The sequence below is a fragment of the Topomyia yanbarensis genome, chromosome 3 (genome assembly GCF_030247195.1).
Source record: "Topomyia yanbarensis strain Yona2022 chromosome 3, ASM3024719v1, whole genome shotgun sequence".
NCBI lineage: Eukaryota > Metazoa > Arthropoda > Insecta > Diptera > Culicidae > Topomyia > Topomyia yanbarensis.
Window position 1 is genome coordinate 363,121,402 of NC_080672.1, and position 20,299 is coordinate 363,141,700.

At 39.9% G+C, this 20,299-nt stretch overlaps 1 protein-coding gene across 7 annotated transcripts in view; it reads left to right on the top strand.

Moving 5' to 3' along the window:
- Nucleotides 1–20,299, top strand: part of LOC131692561 (myosin heavy chain, non-muscle) — a 252,821-nt gene that overhangs the window by 3,693 nt on the left and 228,829 nt on the right. For 2 of the 7 annotated variants that reach the window (XM_058979675.1, XM_058979676.1), the window contains exon 2: nt 7,033–7,662. In XM_058979675.1, the coding sequence (XP_058835658.1) occupies nt 7,528–7,662 (135 nt within the window). In that variant the 5' untranslated portion in view covers nt 7,033–7,527. Of the gene's footprint in view, nt 1–6,663; nt 7,663–20,299 lie in introns of those variants that run through there. The other 5 variants (XM_058979680.1, XM_058979681.1, XM_058979679.1 and 2 more) reach the window with 4 other exon arrangements.

Below are 20,299 nucleotides of genomic sequence, written 5' to 3' on the forward strand. Positions count from 1 at the left end.
AATTATTGCATACTATTCCCCCGAAAATCATTCCCCAGAATTCAGCCCCCCAGAATATCATCCCCCAGAAAATACTATTCCCCAGAAAGTCATTTCCCAGAATGTACCATTCCCCAGAATTTCATTCCCCAAAATGCACAATTTCCCAGAAAGTCATTCCCCAGAAAAGCTTTACTTTCTATTCATTTAATATTTTGAACTTACTACAGTCGTGATTGGTCACTTTTGTCTAAACCGCTTTTTAGTTGGTCCATTTTTCAACTAAAAAGCATCTTAGGCTGGAACCATTTGGTGAAATTTTTAACTTTTAGTGAAAATCTAACACTTCGAAAGATATTTGCAAAATAACCCTACTCTGGAGCATGGTTAAAATTGACAGAGCGATAGTTAAATTTGACAACTCGATGGTTAAAATTTTGCTCATGATGCAGAATAAAAAGGTGGAAAGATTTCCTGTACCTAATTGAGGTTGTCAATATTTTTCAATACAAAATTAAGGGATAAACATGGAAACTATAAAGTGTTGTGTTAAGATTTCTTTGGGTTATTTCATTATGTGGATGTTTACTTTTCGAGGTTATGACTGTCATACTTAATGTAATAGAAAAAAAACTAATTTTAAAATATCGACAAATGTTCACACCTCTACCAACTTGTGGTCATCGCAGCTGTCAATTCTAAATAACTATCCATACACGGAAAAATAAAACAACTCACAGAATAAGTTCTTTTAACTTAATTTTAGGTAGTTTTGAGTCTTGCGTCGCTTTCGTACATGTTAGTGTTGTCAAAAACAAAGAGAGATTCGACTCACTCGAAGCCTTCCATGGAATAAGGTACTTTTGAGTTGTTTGAGGTATACTCAAAATTAGGTAGAGTCAACTTAAATTTAGGCATATTTAACTCAATGTTGAGTATAAAAGACCTGTCAATGAGTTGTGGTTTTTGCCGTGGTTAAAGGGAAACTACCTTCAACACGGTTTACCTAATTTTACCTTATTCCACGATACCCCGAGATTGAGTCAAAAGAGCTCAACTTTTGGTAGTTTTTTGTATCCGTGTATGTCAACTTTTGAAATGGTTCGCTCTCTCGGTTAAATTTTTCCACAGTGTTAATGTCAAAATCACCTTGACAATCAAACTGAAAATAATCAGAGATGTGAACAGAAGCATTTACACTATTAACGTCTCCTTTGGATAGTTTTGGACGTCTGTCAGTCGGTCCCACTAACGAATCATATTCGTTTGTTGGACATAGGCTATGGCCCAACCAACGAATCACGACTGTACTCATTCCCATTTCCATCTAACGATATTCTTCGCTTTCGATTCGTGCACATTTCACACAAAATAAAATACTGAAGTGTTTTCCCCAGAAAGAACTATTTTCCAGGGAACATGTAAAAAAATGCAGAATCTAATCCTGGTGTGTTTTGAGAGACATTGGGCAACAATCATAGGGGATCATCCATAAATGACGTAGCATTATATGGGGGAGGGGGGAGTTTTGTATTTTGTGATGATGTGTGACGACAGGGGGGTAGGGGGTCATGTCATGCTACGTAGCTTTTTCAAAGGGGAAGAGAATAGAATTTTTAAAAAATTTTACGGTGACATGGGGGGGGGGGGCAGAGTTACCGTCAAGCTACGTAATTACCAGGGAGGGTATTTGGAGGTTTGTGACGAAATGCTACGAGAGGGGAGGAAGGTGTTAAAAATCTCTCAAAAAATGCTACGTCATTTATGGATCATCCCTAGGAAGCGGTAGCGCCCCATCCTAGGATTCAAAATAATGAAACAGTGTCATGTAAGTAAGATTATATGGTGAAACCAAAACTTTGTGCATTATCGAAGTAATTGAAGTGATGTGGTGTTAAGTTGCTGAGGATGAGCTGCCGAAAGCGATGGCTCCTCGAAAGTAGGCCAGTTATCCATTCGCATACCCGATTTACTCAAACATGGGAATTGATTCCTTCTTGCAAACATGAGCAGTTCATTGAATCTTCATGAAAATGTCCCAACTTTTAAGCAAGTCTATCCTGTTCGGCATAATGCCTGTTGGCACAACATCGTTTGACATGAGACATTATATGGTAGTTGGGCATTGGACCTAACAGTCGTGTAGCATAAGCACAGACAAACAGACATAACACTATGATTAATTCCTTAAAAATATCGATCCGTCAAATACTATACACGCTTCTAACCACTCATTTACAAATTAGTTAACCCTCAGACCCAGGAACTTTTTTTTACTAGTGGTCTATCCCGTATACTTGCGCATATATGGATTATAATCGTAAATGCTATCACTGTCCCAACTAACAATATATTCAAAATGACCGCTAACATTGGCGAAGAATTGCTGTCGAGTGTTATGTCTGTTAGTCTGTGGTATAAGTACCATTTGGCATAAGGTAAGAAAATACTTTCAAATGTATTTCGGGTAGACCGTACATTTGCGTACGAAACATTTCCAATGCAAAAGAAAGATAAACCTCGACAAACATATGATTACGGCGTTAAAGCCAACTGTCAAAATTCACTTTTAGCTGAAATTCTGGACAAACCGTTACTCTCTAACCACAGATGTTGATAGTAAACAAATTTATTAAATGCTGTGAGCTGTGCTGTCATATGTTTGTTTTTTTTACATTAGTAGATGCCAAGCTACCACACGGAGTGTACTGGAGTGTCGGGCTTCACCATGACAAGGTAATACCAACTAAACTCCATTGGGCTCCGCCATTGTTCTCCCTAGTGACTACCTCTCGGTAATACTTCTGGGAGGATGGCTGTACTTGATGTACTCACTCACTCTCGCTCACGCGTTCACACATCCTGTATGAGGCTTACTTGGGTGCTCGCTCTGTCACACCCTGATTCACTCTCTAACACTCCATGTGAGGCTTACTTTTGTGCTCACCTCTAACATACCATGTGAGGCTGACTTGGATGCTCACCCTTCACTCCTCTGCCACGCCACGAGGTATCAATAGCGAAGTCCCAACATACTACGCTGCGACCCTCCCATCTTGGCATGAGGCAGTCCACATATATGCCTATACACTTGCTCTTCTGCCTTGCTTCGGGGTGGCTGGGTTTACCCCTTACGCGGTTGCCAGTCGCTGCACCAAACCTGCCTCAGCATGAACAGACCATTCACTCTTTTTTTCGGGCTCGGCCCTTTCCGCTTCAACTAACCAATCACTAGTTAGTCGTGCCCGTCGTCTGTTGCTCGGTGCGTCAGATTTTCTGTAGCCAGCAGGAAATCTGGGTGGTTGCAGTCGAGACTGCGTTCCACTTCTCCACCGATTGACACATCCGCTAAATAAGGGTATCAGGGGTTGTGTCCCAGCCACAGACGTCAAGCATTGCTCTCCTTTCGACGTCGAAGCGAGGACATACGAACAGTACCCTGTCAAAAAAAATGCGGACGAACATGGTCAGGCGATTTAAAAAGTTTGACGTTTGACTCAACTCGCCTGTGCTAATTGCCCCTAGGAACAAATGCAATTTGTGAATGCGATTTAAAGGCAATTTCAATACTTAGACAAATTTTCTGGCGGCTGAAATGGACTTGGTTGTTTTTTGCGTTTTTCAAACATGGCGGTTCATGTTTGGCCCAAGTTTAAAATTGTTTTTTTTTAAACAATTGGCGCGTTCCCGCTTGTATTTTGTTTGTTTAGTGCACTTAATTTAGCCAACGAATGTAGAAAATTGTGGAATCGTGTGTAAATATAGTGGAGCAAGATCTCTGAGTCTAAATGAAAGTCAGATTGTGGTAAGTTTTGGTGTGAAATATGAATTTCACCATCGATTCTTCCTATAGTCTGGTAACCTAGTGTACCGATAAATTTATGTGAGTAGATAGTGAATCCGAAAATAATTATTATTTTTAATTTTCATATCAGGCAATTAAGGGCGAATAAATGGCGCGTTCCCTGGGCGATTTAGGGGCAATTTTAGGGCGGGTAGAGCGGCAAAAAAAATGACGGCGGTAAATCGCCCAAATGTTGCATATAAAATAGCCCCCTAATTGCCAGCAAATTGCTGGCAAATTGTAGGGCAATTAGCGCATCCGAGTTGGCGAATAGCCCCCCGCTAGCCAGCAACTTGCCCTTTTTGACTGGGTATGTGCTCGGCAGTTTCGTCGACACCTGGGCAGTCAGGGCAGACGGGGACCTCCGCGTGCCCGAACCTGTGGAGGTACTGTTGGAAGCAGCCATGGCCTGACAGGAATTGTGTCAGACGGAAGTGAACTTCCTCATGGGGTCTAACCACCCAGCTCTATATGTTAGGTATCAGCCGGTGGGTCCACCTACCTTTCTAGGAGTTATCCCACTCACGCTGCCATCTGGCGACCAAAGCCGCCCTGGTGCGCTCGACATGGCTGCCGAAGGTCAGCTTGTCGTCTATGATGACTCCGAGAGACTTCAGAATCCGCTGTGAAGTGATCGCGACATCTCCCACATGGATAACTGCATGTTGTGCCGACTTTCGGTTGTTGACGATAACCACCTCCGTCTTATGCTAAGCGAGCTCCAGGCCTTTCGCGCTTAACCATTCCTCCACCGTGTTGATCGCGTGTTGTGCGGTTAGTTCTACCTCGGGGATTGACTTCCCGTAGACCTCCAAGATTACGTCGAGCTACAGGTCCAAAGCCCTGGTAAAGGAGGATGGTTGTGATGATCTAGGCCGCAGTCATCACGTAAAGCAACAACGGTCATAGCCCCAAGTCCAAGACGTGAAGCGATCCGTGCGGAGGGATGAGTGGTCTAGGGGGTGAAAAAGATGCTCGATCGTTAACGGAGTCTGTGGGGTACCTGGGCAACCCCCACAGTAAGCGTCCCTTAACACGTTACTGCGGAGCTCTGGCGTGGCGGACCTTTCATTCTCGCGTAACTCGTGAGAACCGTATGAGCGAAGTAAATTTAAATAAAAATCAAAAAACGGAGGTGCCAGACCCCTTTGCCAGAAGCGCTTTGGCGAGGTCTCCCCCCCTGTGGGGTCATATGTTTGTCTAGAAAAGCTCTAAAACACACCAAACCGTTTGTCAAAATGCGCATTCATTTCGATTTTACTATATATATTCAAGGAAAGTTCAAAAGAAGGAATTAACACCTATGTTTGAATAAACCGGTCAGACGAAAATATGACAAATTTGCATGCAAGAGTTATTTGGCATACAAAATCAGAAAACTGCTCATGATTGAAAGAAGGAATCAATCCCTATGATCGAGTAAACCGGTTATACGAGTGGATAACAGGTTTGCTTGCGAGAGGCAGCCACATTCGGCGGCATGACCTCAGCAGCTCCACACCGTATCAGTTCCTTGAATTAGGTAATGAGCAAACCTTAGGCTCCACCACAAAAAAATGATTACGAACATTAACTTTTCTGGGGAATAAGGCATTCTGGGGTATGATGTTCCTAAACCCTTTGGTTTTATGATAAATTCATAAAGTTGTGAACTAGTTCATGTACAGAAAGTTCACAATGACACGGAGGAAATCGTGACTAAAGTTCTCAAAACAAAATAAATATTTACACTAATGAAAGCGTTATGCAAACGTAACTGAAGGGAAATTGAGCATAAATATAAAAAAACATTTTTTTTCATGGTCGCAGTTATTCACAATTTTAAAAACGGTTTTTCTCGTGTACATACTAAATCAAAATTTCTCAGTCATCCAACCGCTTAAAGTTAGTTATCAAAAAAAATTCCACGAAACTTCCCTCTCGCTGCACCGTCTCGCTGTCTGGCAAGTTTGTGTGATGAATAACCTGCTCAGCAACCGTCTCACTACGCCTAGCGCATCGATTCTCCTTTTCCTATACCGGTATGCGAGTTTCGCGGATAGCGCGCGGCTGAATCATGCATCAGTCCCATAATATCAACAGCGACAGAAACACATCGAAATGGAGCGGTACACCGTTCGGACCCGGCAATAACGAAACCGAGTAAGCAAACCCAGCCGTGAGCGTGTGTGTGTTTGTAGATTGCGGTGGCACAAAGCCACCTGAAGTTGGTAGGTAACCTATGTGAGTGAGTGTTGCCGTCATCCCTTTAGTGGATTGACTGGACTACGGAACATCTGCATCATCTTCTTTGCCGTGTTCGTTCGTTGTGCAGCAGGATCCGTCGCTAATATTTGCATTGAAATCATCTAACTGCAACTGAATGGTGGGTTGTGGGTGGCGAGGAAACCGCAGCATTTTTTTTACAACTACAAGCTGCATATCGGACACGGGCTGTGTGTAGTGTGAATTGAAATTGAAAACTCATGTTTTTTCTTCTGCGGGAGAAGTCGCGATATTAAAGAAGTAACCGCTCCCAGTGAGCGGACCTACACTACTCCCAGCCCAGCCGCGAGTGTATGAATCGACTCTCGATCGCAGATCGCGGTTTCTCCCACCAATCATTCGTCACGAACGACCAGAGCGAGAACGGGTCGCCTGCCTGCCTGCCTGCCCTGTGTCAGCGTCTTTAGTGCATGAATCAGTGAACACACAACGTCTTGCTGCGGCCTGTTGTCGCGAGGTGGCGCAGCTTCTACTCGTTTCAATTTTTTGGTTTGAGCGGGGGTACCGACCGACCCACCCTTTGTGAGCGTATGCGTGAGTCAGTCGGACAGAAGAAAAAGTATCGTGTCAGAAATTTTAAATTTCAGTCGAATATGTGCTAAGTGATCGAGCAGAAGTTACTCTCCTCTCGCAAACTCTCGACGCCTGACAGCGCCAGGCTGGCAAAGATATATAGTTAGTAGCAGAGACACTCCTAAACCGTAGATGCTCTGGGTATAGAGCAGACGTGAGCTGTGGTTTTTCTGCAGATCCGGCTTTTAAATCGAAGTGAAACGAAATCGGATAATTTATTCAGTGGCTTCACGTTATTCATAAAACATTGTTCTCTTCGTTGTTATCTGTCGCGGGAATTTTTAAAACATTGATTTCATCGCATATCTTAAGTTCTGCTGTAGGCTGTAAGTGCTGAAGTATTAATGCCTGCTTTCTCCTGCAATTTGTAGATTTGTGATCGCAGCAGTTTATATTTTTTGTTATAAAAATTTTTAAGTTTCGCAAACAAAACATCACTTCTCTGAAGACACAAACACATTTAGAAGCGGTAAGGAAAGTGAAACGCGACGAGCAAACAAACGTGTATGAAAATCGTATCTCTGTGTGATTGTTTTACATTTGTGGTTTTTTTTATATCGAAGAAGCAAACGAAAAATAAATTCAAAAGGAAAAAAAGTTCTGAAGAATAACAGCCGTGTGCGAAGCGAAGAAACCTGATAAATAAATAAATAAAGTGAATAAAATACCTTCCAGTGCTTGTTTCTTTTCAAAACTCCTTCGGAGCCAGTAGTTGTTCTCAACGAAAAGAATCGGCAGCAGCCAGCAACAGTGCACGGTTCGAATTGGAACACTTGCCTTCCATCGTCGTCGTCATCGTCATTCTCGTTGACGTTGGATTTTCGTTTGTTTGAGAATCGCGCAATTCGAAACAGTTCGCCGGCAAGATGGCAGATGATTTGCGGGATCGTAACGATCCGGAGTTGAAGTACCTTTCGGTCGAGCGCAACTCCTTCAACGATCCGGCCACGCAAGCGGAGTGGACACAGAAACGGCTCGTTTGGGTGCCACATGAGACACAGGTGAGTCTGGTTGTCACTTTGCAGCGCTTGAAAATGTTTTCGTTTCCCTGGATTGCAAATCATCTTTTAAATTTTAATTCGCATTCATATATTTTTATACCATGATCAGATGCAATTTGGCTTGAAGACTCATTCGAGTTACAGGACTTTAAATTTGAAGGCAAATGTCGAGAGAAAATATTAAAAAGATCGCATTAATCAAATTCAATCCAATTCGTTTTAATTTAGATCGCTGTAAAATCTACGATCTGCTACGAGGCAACCTTTTTCCATACACTAGATGAACATTAGAAGAGGCATTAATCCTCAAAATTTTAATTCAACAATTCCCCAAAACTGAACAGTGAACATTATTATATATTTTTTATTATTTTATTATATTAGTTCAAAGAAAAATGATGAATGCGATGTAAGCGTTCTTTTATAATATTTCCCAACAAAGGCGAATACTTAAGAGTCATTTCACTTAGAGAGAAAGCAGATTTCAGCTGTGTCGTTTTTCCTGCTTATTGCTATTATTAGTTGAGTTAACTTAAATGGTATTGGGAGCTGATCCTTTCAACCAGTCAGTATGTAGGTTCGATCAGCCGATCATAAAGAAGTCTTACTTATTAGTGTAACTAGGATTTTTTTTACAGGTAATCCCCGATATAAGGTACGTCTGCGCTTCTTTTAGTGTACGTGCTATCGAATCACAAAATTAAATTTCCTAATATTTTCTCCTAACTTTAGTATCCGGTGATGCTATCAATAAATAATTTTAATACTGAAAACATACGGATTAGTTACAAACTGTTCTACTAGTGTTGTCGGTTCTGGAAAAATGTACGCTCTCATATCCAAAATTATTAGATAATGACGAGAAAAAACACATCATTCAATTTCGTATATTTCTATGAAGCTTTTCTGGAATTTCGTAAGGTTCCCGTAAAGCCGCGAAACGTTTTTGGAAACAGTACGACTTCTCTATATATTGCAAGAGTTTGAAGAATTTGGAATGAATTCCCCTTAACTTCATTGGATCTCTTTTAAGTACGAAACACTTTCCTGAAGATCGTAGAAACCCTGTAGAGCATCTTTGTTTCAGAAGCTTGTAAATTTAGTGGGCATTTTGGATGTACCTTCTAGAAGCTTGCAGAATTTTCCTGATATTCGCGGATTTCACTAGGTCTGTAAGACTCGTTAAGTTTCGTAGCTCTTTCTCTGTCAAACCATTCCGGAATCGGTTGAGAATCCTAATTTTTTTTATTTCGATTATAGAGGTTTTAACCTTAAGGTCATTCACCTCTTCGGGTTAGAAAAGTCTCTTATGAAAAATTTCTAACCCTATGTGCGGGATCGGGACTCGAACCCAGGTGCGCTGCGTACAAGGCAATGGATTTACCAACTACGCTACGCCCACTCCCGAATCCTAAATAGATTCAGCATGAATTCTAGCTCCGATTCTTGTCTGATGTTCCGATTCCGAAACCGATTGAGGCGGGATCGGTTGTTGCATTTCAGCTGAAATTCATACTTGATACATTCAGGTTTCCTATTCCGGAATGGGTTTAACTGAGTGGCAGGGATTCGTAACACAATACCTTCATAGAATTTTCTTCTAGTTTATTGTAAATCCTTTGAAATTAAAATGATTTTTGGAATGTTAGTAGATTACTCGGAAATTTGGACGACTTCCCATTATTTCCTGGAATAACCTTTTGGACGTTTCAGATATTTTAAAGAATTCCTCCAAGGTCGCAGAGCTTTTGTAAATTTTAGAAAACCTTTCTAAATTATTAGTTTATTGAAATTTTATTAGTTCATTCTTTGAACTGAAATGCTTCTGAATTCTATACAACGTTCTCTAGTTTATTGTTCCTTAAAGTTTATAGAGCTTTTTTCAAAACCCGTAGAGATACTTTTTTTTATTTAGATTATAGAGGTTTTAACCTTAAGGCTATTCGCCTCTTTGGGTTAGAAAAATCTCTTATGAAAAATTTCTAACCCTATGTGCGGGGTCGGGACTCGAACCCAGGTGCGCTGCGTACAAGGCAAGATACTCTGAAGTTCTGACAAATTTCCTAATGGACAATGTAACGTATGTCATATTTGACTTCATACAGCTTCAGCGAAAGAAATTTCATGCTGCGGAAATGTCCAAGAAATGTGAATTTGTTTTCACGATCAAGTTTGCCGTCTGGCAAGGAATCTGCAGTCAAATTCCTCAACGTAATATGGAACCAAGGCTTTACTTTATTGACACAGCTTCGCATAATTTCATGACGTTAGTAGATTTTTTTAGGAAGTTTGTAAGGCTCCCCTAAAGACGCAGAAAGCCCGGAAGCAGTAAGCCTTCTCTTATTTTTATAAGTTTTCTGAATGTTGGAAAAAATCTTTTAATTTGGAAAGGGTTTCCTTAATTTTTTTAGGATTTTTTTTTAATTTTGCTAGATTGTTCCAGAATTTTGTTGGTGTTTGTAGAACTTTTTATATTATTATCATAGAGGTTTTAACTTTATGGTCATTCGCCTCTTTTCGGGTTAGAACAATCTAGAAAAAATTCTAGCCCTATTTGCGGGGTTGGGAGTCGTACCCAGGTCAGTTGCGCACAGGGCAATCGATTTACCAACAACGCTATGCCTGTCCTGTTTGTAGAACTTTCCAAAAGTTTAAATAAATCTCATTCAACATTTGGGAACTGCTTCGTTTTATTTGAACACTTTATACAATAAATTGAGCGTTCGCCTTTGGCACATATTTTTTAAAAGATAGATTGGAAGTCTGCAGATTTCCGGATTTTTGAAAAGATGTTCTGGGAAGTTACAAGGGACGCAAGGCATCCAAAGCGTTAAATAATGAGTTTCAATTTCACTATCGTTTTTAATCACTTCTTGTGCCTTGGTTTCCTTATAACTTCCCTGAAGGCAGAAAGCCTTTTGTCGTGATTAACGACTGACCATTCAATATAGGGGCCCCTTTTCGAAATTTCGGAACGGAAGTCATGTAAGCCTGGGAAAGTTTATATCTTTTGTTGCACTGCATGGAATTAATCAATTTCTTCGCAATAATAACTGAAAAAACTTCGTTTTGAAAAACTTCTCGGACAAGGTGAAAATTTCCAGCCCACCGTGGTCAGAGCCGTCAATATGGAGCACCAACCGAACACTAAAGCGATGAAACATTTTGAATATAGGTCCACTGCAGGTTTGTTTCCATTATCATTCGTATTGTGCTGCCTGAAGCGAACGGAGCATCTCCTGAAAGGGCTTACGCGCTACGAGCAGAGGCCATTGGTTGGGAAGAAGTATAAATGCGAAAAAAAAGGCAAATGAATTAGCCCCGTGTCAGCGCTATCAAACCAGCCAAAAAAAAAAAATTGGAACTATTTGTTCTGGACCAACTATTATTATTATCTGATATATGGAAAGTAACTTAGTTCCCGCTAATTTTACACATTGAGTCGCAAATCTTGAACATGAGAATTGAGATTTTTATTCAATGATGCTATTCAACCTTGTCAGATACCCTTTTTTCGGGGAAGGATTATAAGGATGCGGCCGCTTCCGTGCACAGTGGGACGAGCCCGGACTTAAGTCTATATGTGAAGGTTATGCGATATTCTCACTAGTATTTTTCTCGTATCGGCTGGGCCATCATAGACCTTTTTTGCGAGATTTTAGGTGATTTTTGCAGTGTTTTTTTTTTGCATTATTTGCAGTGTTTTTTTGCATTATTTGACCATAGGAACTACATAAGGTTATTTTCGTTTTTCAAAGAAACGGTTGATTTTATACATTGCATTACTTCACCAAAATGATCCTTGTGATCAAATTACATCGTAAAATCGCCGAAACTAAGTTACTCGTTGGTTTAGTTAGTGTTTAGATAATTGTTTGTCATTAATTGTTATTGAATTCGAACTTCTAATGCGATATCAACAACGACGCCTGTGAATGCCCGCGATTACACTGTATTCTTTCGAAAGATTTTAATTTTCTCTTTAAAATAAGTCTATGCTAGTTTTGCGAAAATTTGCGTTAAGCAGTCAAAATTTCTAAAAAACTGGATGGAGGCGCATGGTTATTAATGATATTGAATTTGAATAATCACTTTATAGTTAGAATAATGACACGAATACATGCATAACTGTCAAATAGCATTGAGAGCATGATCTACAAGGGTTTTACTAGCCCTCAAGAAAAAGGAGTCGAGTGGGAAGTATGGTTTTTTAGACGGTAAAGGTATTAAGAATGTTTAAAAATCTGTATTTTATATTTTCAACCATTTGAAATGTCATAAATTGTTTCTGGTGCTAGTTCTTGCTAACTTACGCAATAATTGTCTAATTGAGTGAACACAGTTGAATTCTAGCCGTTTGGTGAGACTATTTTGATCCAAACTTGCATAGCATTGATATAGTTTAAGGGTATGCGATATAATCCAAATAGAATAATTCTAAAATAACCATATACGCGAAAAAAGAGTTTTTGGATTCATTTTTATTTAAGATATGAAATAAGCACTTTAAGTAACTTACCTGCGAAAAAAATCGTTACCCATCTTATTGATTAGTGAATGTAATTAAACATTCCACTAAAACGCTCAAGATGTTGGTTTTGGAAATGAAAGAAAATGTAGTTTTCATATCAAGTAACCCACTAATGAATTAAACGTTCCAAAATTAGTGGAACACATCTTATTTGACTCGTAGAAACAATATAGTCATTTCTGAAGCCCCATAATGAGATGTTAATCAATTCAAAATTACTTTTGAAAAAAATCATTATAAAAGACAAAATACTTACTTTTGAGCCACTCTAGTAAGTAGTAAAGTTAATTTCTATTATTATAACCAAAATAGAAAACAGCATAAACAAATTTCTTTAAAAAAAATTTGAACCTTCACAACAAAATAATTATTTTTGAGCCACCCTAATGTATGATGATTTTTTTTACAAGCATTATTATCAAAAGAGATTTAGCACAAGATAACTAATATACACAAATTTTAAGAATGATTTCGAAAAAAACATATTTTTGAGACACCCCAATGAATAGTAAATGTTTATTTTTAAAGTGATTTAATTTCAAAAACGAGTTCAGCGTACTAAAATTACATAAAACCGTCCTATATGAACCGATACGACAAAGTTTGGACTTTAGTCCTCTGATATTTCTGGGTATAAGAGTGAAGGGAGGGAGGGTGGACAAAGATGGGAGGGGGGAGAAAATTATTAACTTTCAGTTTCAGTTACAGACTCGGGTTGCCTTTATCAGGAAGAATAAGCTACTGAGACGCCGGGTGGTCCTCCTCGAGTCGGCAGGGGTTCCTCCAGACGGTTTCGTAGTACGGCTCCGTTGCGGATCGGAAAGACTTCGAGTTGCGCATGTGATGTTTGGGCTGTAGGTCCCGTGTTTGTTGGCTAATTCGACAGAAATTTTTGGTGTTGCCTTGGAGTTGCATCAAACCCTCGTGGATGTATTGTTCAGAAGAAAGAGAGAGCTTATTAGAATGACAAAAAAAATAAAAGAGGCAGTTATATCTGTATATTGATGGTTTTTAGGAAAGTGCATACGAGGGACATATAGAGGAGATCGCGGCTTGCCATAACATCCATTAGCCGAGACCTGGCGGAACTGCACTCGGTGCACGCCCAGACAATGTGCTCGATGTCGTGATAACCGTCGCCACAAGTGCAGATACCACTATCCACGAGCTCAATACACCGGAGGTGTGCATCCAACGTGTAATGGTTTGCCATGAGTCGGTACATCACACGAATGAAGTCATGACCCACATCCATCCCCTTGAGCCTAGGGACTATCGAATGTAGCCACTTTCCTAGTACACCATTGCTCCACGAAGTTTGCCATCTTTTGAGGGTTCTCTGATGAGTAATACTGAAAAATTCGTTGAAGCAAATTGGTCTTTCATAAACGTCACCTTCTAGGGCACCAACCTTAGCTAAGGCGTCCGCTTTGTAATTTCCCGGAATGGGGCAACGAGAAGGGACCCACACCAAGGTAATCTGGAAAGATTTGGCAGATAAAGCTCCCGTATTATTTAAAAAAAAAAATACAGTGCTTTCCATGTTTCATCGAGCGAAAGGCGTTAATGAAACTGAGGCTATCCGCAACGACGAAGTAATGGTCTGCAGGTAATGTGTCAATGACTCCAAGGGTATACTGAATCGCAGCCAGTTCTGCGGCGTAAACTGAAGCAGGGTCACTGAGTTTGTAGGAAGCGGTTAACTTTTGATTGAAAATACCGAAACCAGTGGACCTTTCGAGGTTTAATCAGTCAGTATAAAACATCTTAGAGCAGTCGACTTTTCGGAATTAATTATAAAAAAACGTTTGGAGCCACTTGTGGGCGTATGTGATCCGGAATTCCACAAATCTCGTGCATGTGTCGAAGAAAACAGTCGATTCAGAAGTATTTATGAAATGCACACGGTTAGGATTGCAAGAAGAAGGATTAATATTCTGCGCCATGAAGTCAAAGTACAGGGACATGAAACGGATCTGACAATCGAGCTCGACAAGCCTTTCGTAATTTTCAATTGCCTCCGGGTTCAAAATATCGCATCGAATGAGCAATTGATATGAGAGTTCCAAAAATCGATTTTTCAGCGATAAAACACCCGACAGGACTTCGAGACTCTTCTTATGGGTCGACTGCATGCACCCTAAGGCGATACGCAAACAACGATACTGAATTCTTTCGAGTTTGATGAAATGTATGTTCGTAGCGGAGCAAAAGCAGAAGCATCCATTTTCCATTACCGACAGTATCGTTGTTTGATCAAACCTGTGAGCATGGGCACCCCACCATGTTCCGGTTATTGTACGTAGAAAGTTTATCCTTTGTTGGCATTTCTGTTTCAGATACATAATATGACCTCTCTAGGTACCTTTCGAGCCGAACCAGACCCCTAAATATTTTGCTGTTAAAACCTGTGTTGTTTTCTCTAAATAATTTGCTGTTAAAACCTGTTCTGTTTTATCCGAAGAGAATTCGATACCCAGCTTCAGATCCCAAGTAGACAAATTGTTCAAGGTATTCTGCAATGGTCCTTGTAGGTCGACAACTTTGGGTCCCGCAACAGAAACCACACTGTTTTCTGAAAGTTGCTCTAGCGTGCAGGAATTGTCAAGGCATTCATTAATGTCATTCAAATAAAACTTGTATTAGGCGTAAGACCTAGGGAAAAGTTGTCCAAAGTTGGTGAAAAATGATGCTGGTGCAGCTTCTCAGAAAGAAACTTGATAGAAACTGAATCAAAAGAGCCCCCGAATGTCTAAGAAAATAGATGCAATTTACTCTTTGTTACCATATGCCATTTGAATTTCTGTTAAGAGCAACGCAAGGTAATCGTTCGTCCTTTTGCCTTTGCGGAAGCCAAATTGTATATGACCTGCGTTAAGCCAAAGCGAACTGAGCGCCATAATTTTTTCCTGATGTTTTTAATGAAAAAAATATTACCATTATCATAGAAAGTTTAAGGGTACTTATTTGCTATCGATTACTATTTGAGTCCTCAGAATTAAATTGATGTAGGTGTTTATAGTGGTACATTAGCTGCGATAGCGATTTTTAGGAAAGTACCTCCAAATGGCGCTTGGTCCTCTTTGGCTTAACACAGGCCATATCTGACAGTAAACAGTTGCTTCGACCCAATTGTCGAGGCGAAACAAGATCATTTTCTCAACCAGCTTTCCGACTGCATTTCAATCGGCCGGTATGAGTTGTGGTCGGAGGCTGTTTTTCCTGGTTTTTGGATGGCGATGACAGTCACTTGCCTTCAATCGTGTGGGAAAATGTCACCCTCAAAAAACATGTTAAATAAACTCATCAAGCGTACATTGCAGCGTGCTTGGCAGAGTTTGCAAATTCTTCAACAAGTTGAGTTTGATGTTTCTCTCGTCAAACTGTCAACGAAACAGCGCCAGTAACTATGTTTCTTGAGTTTCATCAAACTCTTCATTCAAACATTCCTAGCGTCGCGTACTGTCGATAACTAGTGGGTAACCCGTCGCCTCGGAGGGTCTTATACGCGACGGCCTTCTCAACATAGACGTCTGAGCGCTCTTTTTCTCGCCATGAATTGCAAGATCGTTTGCGAGACTTCGCTTCTGGTAAGCGTTTAGTCTGAGCTTGAATCACGGTGTCGAGAATCAAGCCAGCCAGGAACCCGTATGCTTCCCCTGGAAGAAGCTCTTGTGTGGTCTCGAGTTTGCCGGATATCACGGACGCGTAGCTCTTCCAATCAATATTTCGTGTGAGTTCATACGAAAGATTGACTGTATTCGGTGGCCCTGAACCGTTAGCAATAGTAATTACGATTGGCAATGATCAAATCTGTAACCTCGTTTGATGAATTAGCTAGCCATCGAAGGATACAATCGCTGAAAGGAGGGACCATTTTGCAGTCAACCTGAAAGGATGCTTTCAAGAGAGTAAGAAATATATAGCGCTGGTTTGTTTTTCTAACTGAGATATGGGAACCTTTAGGTTTTTTAAGGTCCAAGGTGTGCTGGGAACTCCAGTTTTCTGAGGCTTGGAGCTGCTATCTTCGGTTTTGCACCAGTACTTCCTCGAACTGTTATTTTTGGACCATTATCTTCACTGGCTGAAGCATAGAATTTTTAAAACAGACAGTCCCACATGTCAGCAGATCCGCGCAATTCAAGCTCGAATTGGCGACGACCCCACTTATTTCAACCAGTTTTGCTGATACATATACTCAGTACTCTTTCGTCAAAGGCTGGTAACCAGTAATATTATTTGCCCGCTTCAAACTATTTACCAGCACCCGAAGCTTATCAGAGTAAATTTTCGATATTTCTGTCATCACTAAAGAAACGCAAAATTGAAAAATTATTTCGAAGACACCAACTTTGTGCGACGAACATGTTCAGAGATATTTAGATTTGAAATGTAGTTGTGTTTTACTTAGAATCGTAAAAACATTTTTATATAAAATCCCAGCAAATTACTATGCTATATTTCACCCTAAGGAGGAAAAATAGGGTAAACACCAAAATTTCTCACTAGGGCGAAAATTTCCGACAAAAAGTTAGTGTCGGTTTCTGATGAGGCGAAGCCGAAACACAACCGTGTAACCCAGCAAATTACTTATTTCAGCAAAGTTGTTAACCACATTCTTGTCAAACTTTTTATGGGAATGGTTTTTTAATTTGAGTTAAATGGCGACTGAAAGAGTGGAGATGCAAAAAAAAAAAATGTTTTCTATACTATTTTCCATACAAACCTTAACGCAATACGCTAATCCGACAAGCAGTCGATCGCGAGAATGCATTGCCCTATGAGTATAGTGAAATATGCACTGGTCCAAGTTGGTCCTATCGTCATGGAGATAATCTGGTACGAGATAGCGAAAAATCCACTTCCATAAGTGGTAAAACTATGTATAAATAGTACATTTGCCATCCTAAAATTATATCGACCACAGTTCTTAATCACCGCTAAAACAAAGACGCAACAGGAAGACTGACTATCGAATTATTTGCAATTTCGCAGTTGCAGTGAAATTGTTGTTTTGCAAACGCTTTTGCTTTTTATTATTTTCAAATCAAGAACACTGATTTTATTTTTTGATTTAGCGCATATAAGCAAACTGTGTCATAGTAAAGTTGCTTCGCAATTCACACACATGGTCTCAAGGGCTGGCGGTATGTTGCTACCAAATTCACGAAATCGCCGTTGTTGACCAATTAATTCCATTTGGCTTGTTTATGTTCTCTGCCTTGCGGCGAACGTTTATTATTCCTGTTATTTTTAGACATTATTGGCGATCCTGTTGATTATACTCGCGATACTGGACGAACGCTACTTCTTGTGAATAAGAATTAAAAGTCTCAATTTAAACACAAGAACCGAAATGAGGTTTTTTTAAATTGTTTTGAAGAAAATTTTCTAAATAACATAATTTGAATTGGAATGCATGCTATGAACGCTAAGGACAGATTTTTATAACTTAAGATATTTTAATAGAACAACCCGGCTTGAAGCCGACCGGTATGTAATCAACAATGTGTACCCTTAAGTTGGTTTTTCACCGCGCTAACACAAAATTTGAACTACATGAAATCATACTCTTTCCAATTGTATACATACAAAATATTTTACTCATAAAGCTGTGGTCAGCACGAGCGCACTTTCTTGCCAAATGTTCTCGACTCTTCTTCCGCTGTTTTTAGTTTGTCTTTCGCTGCGGTTTTTTTTAGTAAACCATTTCCCCCGCATTGCTGGAAGCGTCATACGTTTACGGCCAAAATTTACTCCTGAGTCAGCGAAGCACTGTTCGTCAGTCAGCGCACATTTCAAATCTTGGCGCGCTGTCGGATAGAGGGAACGATGGAATGGGATGGATGGGATACGCGGACAGTTCAAGTGTCGATCGGTTGAAATGGCGGATTTATCTATTCATCATGGGTCAATTGAACTGTCGGTGGAAGTATCATCGTCATCATCATCGCCTCGTCGGGACGACTATAACCTCCGTAAATGCAGCTACAGAAAAGATCATGTTTGAATCATCTTCCGAATTATCTATTTGGTGCTTATGGTGAACTTGGTACTACGAGTGTAATTCTAATACATAGTAGATCTCCAACACATAGAAACGGCCGCTCCCGCGCGATTATGAATCATGTATTTAAATACACTGGACAACAAAGTCTCAGGACACCTTAATTGAAGACTCCAGTAAACTGGGACAGCTCATTTTTTCCTTCATCTTCTCAACCGTACATTCAAAATTAACCCTCTGCGGCCCAAACCCGTCTTTTGGCTGGTTACGGGAAGTTGGTTGCAGAATATGCAAAACAAGATTGTATTATGTCACAGCTACGAAAGCCTCTTCGTTGCATTCCAACGAATTATACATATACGTTGTTTTTCCTTGAAATCATTATGCTTGAGGTTAAAAGTTGAAAATTTGAGAACAAGAAAAAAATGTGTGGCAGTGCATGAAATTGAGTTAAAAAAAATTACGCTCAGTTTTTTTAAGGAAATAAAAAACAATATTGGTAAGTTGCATACTGGTAGTAGCAGTGAAATGTTGTTGTGCTCTCACTGGAAATTAACCCTTGAATGTGCAATGCTGTTTTAAAACAACATCCGGAAAATCGTCTAAAAATAATCGCATTAACCCATTCATGCCCATGTTGTTTGTGGACAACAACGTTTTTAAACAGCTATAACTTTTGATTGAGGCGAGATTTGCTCACAAAAACAAATAAGGCTCATTAATGTGATTATTGCCTTTAATTTGAGTATTATCAGTTACAAGGATCAGCTCTAGAACTGAAGTTATTGCAATTAGTCTGATTGGATTCCGATGGAGCAGTGCTGCCAGAGACAGTTTACGTTGACGACGGAAAATGATTTTTTTTATATATCTTCGTTATGGTGCAATATTATTGAAAACTGATAAAACTTATCAATTTAGACAGTCGTTGGCTACGTTTTCCACGTAATTGGACTATTGTAATTATTTTAGGAGAATTGTATTGAGCATTAGAAGGTAAAAATTGACCAGCTTCTAGCACTGCCATGGAAGCACCTATCTTTATGAAAATAAGCTTTTCGTGTTTCTTGACGCCACCGTTTTCAAGGAAAAATAGTTTTGAAACCCTACATGCACTAGGAAAAAGTTGGGCATGAAAGGGTTAACGTGATATAGCTGATATAATTTTTACAAAATTCTGAAAAAATGACATGCGCCTTTAAGGGTTAAAGTTATTGGTAAACAATGTTGAACCTACAAATGGCGATATTCGGCATTTTTGAGAATTATTTAAAAAATCCGTGTAGTGGCTGTATGTGTTTCGATTTTCCCATTACATTGACTTTTTCAAGCAAAATAAAAATTTGGACAGGAGAGGGTGAAACGTCCGCCCCGCGCGAAATTCAAAAGCCCCCTCAAATGTGCCAATGTCAACTCATATATAAACAAATTAAAAAAAAGCGAAACTATACACACGCTAGCATATGCGATATAGAAACCGCCACGCGATCAAACACGTTCACACAAAACGCTCGAGTCCTTCGCAATAATAGAAATCTTATCACGCTTGCGGACATGCAGTCGAGTTCATCCGCGCACACCTACGCCCACAATCTCGCGTGCATTAAACTCATCGATAATCAAGTCAATTTGTTAACACATACGAATATATAAACGCTGCTTCGAGTGCGATCAACGCCCGTTTTCACACTATTAATAATCAGTCACGTGCGGAAATAGTTTTGGGTCCCACAATCTAGGTTCATTCCTTCAATCTTAACAAAACAAATTCATGTAGATTGGAAGTTTCATGGCGCCATGGCCGAATACTCTAGTGATATTGGGAAAATCACTACCTTCCAGATTTGAACCGTATGTTCAAAATCGTGATTCACGCGAACATTCAAAAACACATACGATCATGCAAGTGGTTTAATAGTTACGCATTTATAAACGCAAAATTACATGTACGTGTTCCTCGCGATCAAGTCCAAAATACAAACGCTTGAGGCTGCACGATAATACAACCCCAGTTACAAACGGGAGCATGTAATCGTGGTCATGCAAGCAAACCGACGACGGCGATCTCGCAAACATAAAAACGCCCATGTGATTATGTG